General features: G+C 45.6%; 1 protein-coding gene across 1 annotated transcript in view; it reads left to right on the top strand.

Annotated features, from left to right (window-relative positions):
- Wwox (WW domain containing oxidoreductase) overlaps positions 1–6,786 on the top strand; it is a 961,447-nt gene that overhangs the window by 1,690 nt on the left and 952,971 nt on the right. Inside the window, exons 2-3 of the mRNA XM_004625768.2 lie at positions 4,003–4,067; positions 5,051–5,108. Of these exons, the coding sequence (XP_004625825.1) occupies positions 4,003–4,067; positions 5,051–5,108 (123 nt within the window). The remainder of the gene's footprint in view (positions 1–4,002; positions 4,068–5,050; positions 5,109–6,786) is intronic.

Below are 6,786 nucleotides of genomic sequence, written 5' to 3'. Positions count from 1 at the left end.
GTGGCCTGGCACCTAAACTGTGACTTGGAGCTGGAGTGGAGAGGCTGAGTCAAGGGGCAGCAGGGGAGAGGAGAGATCCGCTGTGGCCTGCACAGGGACCTGGATCTGTGTGTGATCTAGAAAGGGCAGCCCGAGGCAGGGAGCTAGCTGCAGGGATGTGTTGTTATGCCCAGAGGGCTGTGGGGGTTTGTACCCAGGAAACAACCTAGAGTCAGGGGCCCTGGAGAGCTAAAGGTTGTGAACAACCCACGTCCACTCAGATATGTGTGCCTGCTTGCAGACTCCTTCCCTGCCTCCGGCTGAGCTGAAGTGTTACTGCCCCAGCTTTGGCCCTCCTTGACTGGAGGTGCCTGCCCCTGTACCCACGGCCTTGTTATCCACACCTTGGTGTCTGTCTGACTGTCTGTCTTTTCTTTTCTTTCTTTCTTTTTTTTTCTTTCTTTCCTTTTTTTTTGTCTTTTTGAAACAGGGTCTTGCTATGCAGCTCAGGTTGGCCTTGAGCTCACTTTGTAGCCCAGGCTGGTCTTGAATTCCCAATAATCCTTCCCCTTCAGCCTCCTGGGATTACAGGTGTGTCCCATCATGCCTGGCTTTTGGTCCTTATGACCAGTTGGTGTTTTGTCAGTATTTGCCATCTGTCTCCCTCCTCTACATGACAGACTGTTTTTGTTGGTTTTAGAGACAGAATCTCACCAGTAGTCTAGGCTGCTGAACTGGTTGTATAGCTGAGGCTGTTGTGAATCCCCGTCCTCCTGCCTCAGTCTCATAAGTGCTGGGGTTACAGGTGTGTGTCAGCAGGCCAGGCTCATATTGTGTATTTTCTGAAGGCTAGGACCTCTTCTTCTTGTTTTCCCAGCAGTTGAGTACCTAGGAGCAGGAAAACAATAGCTGCAAAACACGTGGAGTGTGTAAATAACCAGAGCCTCCCTGAGCAGACAGTGTGCAGTACCCCAAGACGTCTGCCCTCTGCCCCCCTCTATGCAGCCTGTCCTTGGCTAGCCACTTACCCCAGAGGCTGCCCTACTTTCCTCTGTTAGGGCCTAGGGCCCCCTTCTCCTGCTGGACCTGTCTTTCCCCTGCCTGCGCTGTGCTGATCCTTTCTTGATCTTTCCTGGCCAGCTGCAAGAGTCCTGTCCCTTTTCTCCTTTAAATGCCAGATGCAGCACTGGCCTTTCTCATCTTGCTGATGGACTCTCAGACTCACTTGTGTTGTTCCTTTTTCCAAACACTCTTCTTGTGTTCAAGGACAGTGACCACAGCCCCCTGAGACCGCCGGGTCTTGTGGGGATTCCCCTTTACCAGCCTTACCCCTGGGCTGTGGTGGACATGCCGTCAGCTCCCTGCACCGCACAGCACGTGCTTGGACCTCACAGGCACCCATACCTCCTGTGCTGCAGGAGGCCTACCTCTGAGGTCGCACCTGCCACCCAGGAGGGCTGGCAGGTCCGCAACAGTCAAGAGGGGCACTCAGGTGCGGCTGTCACTGCAGTCTCTAGGGCCTTCTGGGCCTTCCTCCTATTTACTTAACCCTATTGAAAGGCACATTTCTTTACAAGTTAACTGGCTCAGTTCTCCAGAACCCCACAGGTAAAGGCCGTTGTTATCCCCACCTTATTGAAGCAGAAGCTGAGGCACAATGAGCCTGTCTTAGTTACTTTTCTTGTTGCTGAAACACAATACCTGACAAAAGAGGCAGGGTTTATTTTGCTCACATTTTGTGTAGGTTTCTCAGTTCATGATCAGCTGGCTCCCAGGCAGGGTGGGTGGCAGGGAAGCCTTGCAGAGGGAAACTGTCCATGGTGAAGCAAGGTGGGCAGAAGGCAGCAAGTAGGGAGGGACAAGAGGCCAGAGACTGCTTTCAGTTCCTTCTGTCTTAACCAGGCTGCCACTCTTAGGGGGGATAGCACTCATCCCTGGGGTAGGAGGCCCTCAGTCCTGCCCAGAGTTATGCCAGATCCATCAGGGCAGTAATTCAGCAGTCACACACCCTCAGTCCTAGCATCATACACTCTGGATCCAGCCACCTCTGAAAAGCCCCATCTGTCACTGCACACGCCTTTGTGGGGACATCTAGGCATAAGCCTTAGCAGGCTAACAGAATGTCTTCAGGGGTGTGTGGCTGATGAATGGGAGTACCAGGAAACGTGGCCGTCTAAGCTGTGGAAGTCTCACTCCCAAGTGGCATTCTTAGGTTGGGTCTGGGGTTGCTAGTACCTGGGGACACTTGATCTTAGCACCATCTGTGGGGAATGGTGTATTGACGCCCAGCGGGGAGAAACTGAATTTGAGAGCTTCTTTGCAAAGGACTTTTTTTCTTTTTGCTGGGGAGGGGTTTATTCACACATATTTGCATTTGCACACCTACAGTGGCCAGGCAAAGGGTTGTGCTGGTGTCTGAGGGTCCAGCCTGCCGTGAGGCTTGGCTGCTTGCTGTTCCCTTCCACTTGCAAGGATAAGCACGAGAGGGGCTCCTGACACTCACCGTGCACTCCGGAGCTGGTCAGCCTTATGAGGGCATTAGTGCTGCTTTCTGCAAGTCGGATCTGGGGATGGTTGGTGTGTAAGTAGGGTTTATCTCTGCTGCTGCTACCTCTTGCTTTCATGAGGATTTAGTGATGCTCTAAGCACTGACAGAGGTGTCCTGTGTCACAGCTTTGCGGCATCTCTGAGAGGCAGGCATTGCCTGGTGGAACACAGTTACCTGTACCTGGGAGTTCTGTTATTCTGCCTGTGGGTCCATTGTCCCCGCAATGTGACAGTGGCCCAGCTGCCAGGAGTTTATAAAGGCAGATCAGAAGCCCGCAGCTCTTGAAAACAGACCTTGCCCTGGAAGTGTAGTTCACCACTTGCTTAGTATGTGCAAGGCGCTGGGTTTGATTCTCAGTACCATGCCCCCAAAGAAAGACAGGGTAAAGATCTTTAAAAATTTTTTTTTTATTAATTTTAATGAGAAAGAAATAGCAGTGAGACAGTTTCAAAATAGGTTCGTAGGACAAGGTAAAGATCTTGCTTGTGATTTGCATCATTTTATAAAAATTCGTGCTGCTTTTCTTTAGCATTAGTAATGAGAAGGAGTATCCATATTTTGTCATTTAGATGTCAACGGTTAAGTAATACTGTTTTCTATTTTGACAAGAGCATGCGTGCTGCATGCTTTTGGGAGATGCAGCCCAACCTTTGAATACCTCCTGCTGCACTGGGCCAGTTCCCTGAGGAAGTAATTTTATGTTTTCCAGGATACCTCCTTACTTGGTAGCAGATGTTCCCACTAGCTGTTGGCCCAGTGTTTTAGCTGTACCTGTGTAGTGTTCAGAGATAAAATTCTAAGTTTGGCAGAATTGAAACTGGTATGTATAATTGATTTTTTCAAAACAGTGGCTTGCACTTTTGAGGATTTTTGCTACCACAGCTGCTGTGTGAAACCCTTTCTGTGCAGGTTGTCTTGATCAGGATGTGTCCATTTTGCAGATGAGGAAGTGGAGGTCAAGAGGTGGCATCACTTGACCAAAGATGCACAGCTGTACAACCTCTGGGGTTGTCTTCAAGCATTCTTAGAGGCCTCTTGTGCTTAATGAGACACTTTGTAATTATATCTGTGAATAGAAGGAACGTACTGGTTAGTCTTTCACTGTGTCTGCTTTATATTTAACATTAGCATTATAAATTAGACATTTTGGATTTTGTTGATATATCCTGATATAAAACTAAAACAAATATAAAATGCCTCTCTAGACACTTGGAGTGATTCCTGGAATTTTCTAGAGCCAGCCACTCATCTGGGGCCCAGTACTTCTCCTTCTCTGTCCAATTATCACTGCAGTCTCCCCGCCGATTCCTGGAGGATTGCGTCCCCATGTAGTCCTGGAACCTTGCAGTCAGCAACATTTATGTTCTGCATATTTCTTCTCAGATTATTAACTGGGAGAGAAAAAAAGTTAATGCAATTGATTACTTTTTAGAGATGTTATCTTTTATTTATTGTATTGTGGATTTTTTTAACAGTCACACGGAGGAGAAGACTCAATGGGAACATCCGAAAACTGGAAAAAGAAAACGAGTAGCAGGAGGTTTGTATAGCGTGGTCCCAGGAAAAGACTTGTTTGAAGCACCAGTGGGATCAGGAAGATGTCATAGGCTGTGAGGTGGCAGGTCAGGTGTCATCCTGGGAAGGCTCCCTGGTGGGGAACCGGCAAGGAACCTGACCCTTGCTGCGAGGAGCCAGGGGGCTTTGCAGAAGGAAGTGTTGAGATCTTGGGGTAGAGGAAGGTGATTTCTTACTGGTCTTAATTAAGCAAAAGCTATAAAATAGGGGTCTTTGACTCACAGTTTATTAGGTTTCCCTACAGTTGCAAACACTATAATGTTGCTCTTAGTTTATTTATACCATGGCTTTAAGCATATCAAGTATAGTACAGAATTCCATAAAGAGTATTGTGACTTCTAGGTGCTTCTCAAATTTAACATGCTGTCCATGGAATGCATATGAAGATTGCAGAAAGAAGAAGTGTAGGATGATCTGCCTGTAAGGGGCTTAGAGTCTAGTTGAAACAAGGACACATGAGAAATAGTGAAAATGAGTGTGGTCCACAGGTGAGTGTGAAAAGTGTTGGATACTGTCACCGTGGATATGGTCCGTGAGCTCCTTTGAGAGTTTTCATTGACTAAAGCAGTTAGGAAGGTTCCCATTGTAAGGAGCCCAGTGGAACATTTAAGAGCTATCAAGAATAAGACTGGTCTGATGGCACGGGCCTGTAGTCTCAGCTCTCTAGGAGACTGAGACAGGAGAATCCTAAATTTAGCCCAACCCAGACAACTTAGCCTAGACCTTGTCTTCATTTCCTAGGCCCCTCCCCTTGAAGAAAGAATGAGTTTTCATTAAAACAAGAGGCAGAAATGTGGAACCCATTTGGAGGTAGAGGACCTCGTGGGGCCACCACAGTGGGAATAACACTAGAGTAGGTTGGTGCAGCCGCTGCTGGTGCAGAGGAGGCGCTGCGAGGGCCTCCTCCTGGTTCCTCACACAGACCTGTGTGGCCTTTTTGTTTTTCAGATTTGCCGTACGGATGGGAGCAAGAGACGGATGAGAACGGACAAGTGTTTTTTGTTGAGTACGTGTCTCCCTGGGAACTGCTCTTAGCCGTTTTGCTGTTTGATAGGAATTTTTAATTGTAAAAGCAATATATACTGACTGCAGACCACTATGAGGGAGTATATGTGTCCGTATGTATCTGTATGTCCGGAGTATGTGTCCATATCTCTCCAGGAGTAGCTACTTTCAGTGGGTTTTGGATTTATTCTTCCATTCCTTTTTTCTCAATCCTGCCCCCAGGCTATTTTCTGTGCACGTTTTCTTTTTTTTTTTGGCAGAACTGGGGATGGAACTCAGGCCCTTGTACTTACCAGGGAAGCGCTTATTCTACTGAGCCATCTCTCCTGTCCACACATATTTTCTTAACTTAGAAAATGTTCTGTGTAAATGTGTTAATAACTTGTTTTTTACACATAGTATTTTCTAAGCATTTTCTCACATCTTTCTATATTTCTAAGATGATATTTAATGGCTCTAGAATATTCTTTTGCACAGATACACTATAATTTGTCATATTGTCTATTGGCCATTGGTGCTATTAAATTTCTATTATTGGCAATCAATAATTTTGTGTATTTGACAGAATTAGTATTGATTGGTTATCGAAGTTGATTTAAGGAGGAATTTAAACATTTATTTATATATTTATTTCATCTATTTATGCCAGGTGGGGGCATTAGACCCAGGCCTTGTGCACGCCAGGCATGTAGGTGGTCTGTTTCTGTGCTGTATACCTATCCAGGGTTATTATTATTTTTAATGAGAAATTATGTTTGTAATATAAACACTTTTCATTTTAACGTTTTCTTCAGGCATACCAAGGCCTGCTCTTCAAATGTGGGTCTGCCCCACGGCATGGATTGCAGCATGGCCTTCCTTCCTGCGCGCATGCACGCGTGCACACACACACACACACTCCTAGCATAGCAGCTGTGGTTTTGCTTTCATTTTCTTTATAGTTTAATAGTTTTAGCATTTCAGAGAATTTGAATGCTTCATGGTTTCTCTAATTTTATGGCATTTGTCTAGCATTTTCACTGTACTTAATTGAACCAAAACTTTTTTTTCTTTTTTTGAGACAGTTGCACTCTCGTCCTTGTTGGCTTTCAGCTCACTATGTAGTCCAAGCTGGCCTCACGGTGATTGTCCTGCCTGTTTCCTGAGTGCTGAAGTTAGGGGCAGGCACTGCTGTGCCAGGCTTGCACCAAAATGTTTTTAGCTACTTATCTTTGAGATTCTCTAAAGCATTCAGCCAGACGTTCAGAGACATGGTGACACTTTATTTTCATCTCACATGTTATGAGTTGGCATAGTGATAGTCCATTAAGTAATGTGTTTATAATAGCAAGATCATATTCTGTAGGGACTTAAAGGTTAACATATCAATACTTGATGGAAAATACCTGTTCTGTGTTATGCCTGAGATGTTTGATACTCAGATAGATAGTGAGGTTAAGCTCAACTGCCTATGTTGTAGGTAATAATAATAAGCTGTATTTCTGGAGGGTTAACAACCTAAGTTTGCAGACCAAAAATTTGAGAAAAAGAAGGGCTGCAAGGACAGCCAACATTTTGGTCTTAGCCTTTCAAGGTCAGTGAAGATTCAGGACGTAGGAGAACCTGTAATGTAACACCATGTAACTCATTTGTGTCCCAAATTTTCTTTTTCTTTTTCTTATTCTTTCTTTGTTTCTTTT

The sequence above is a fragment of the Octodon degus genome, unplaced genomic scaffold (genome assembly GCF_000260255.1).
Source record: "Octodon degus isolate 3935 unplaced genomic scaffold, OctDeg1.0 scaffold00011, whole genome shotgun sequence".
Lineage (NCBI taxonomy): Eukaryota > Metazoa > Chordata > Mammalia > Rodentia > Octodontidae > Octodon > Octodon degus.
Note: the sequence above shows the minus strand (reverse complement) of the source record. Positions and strands in the feature narration are given on the sequence as shown.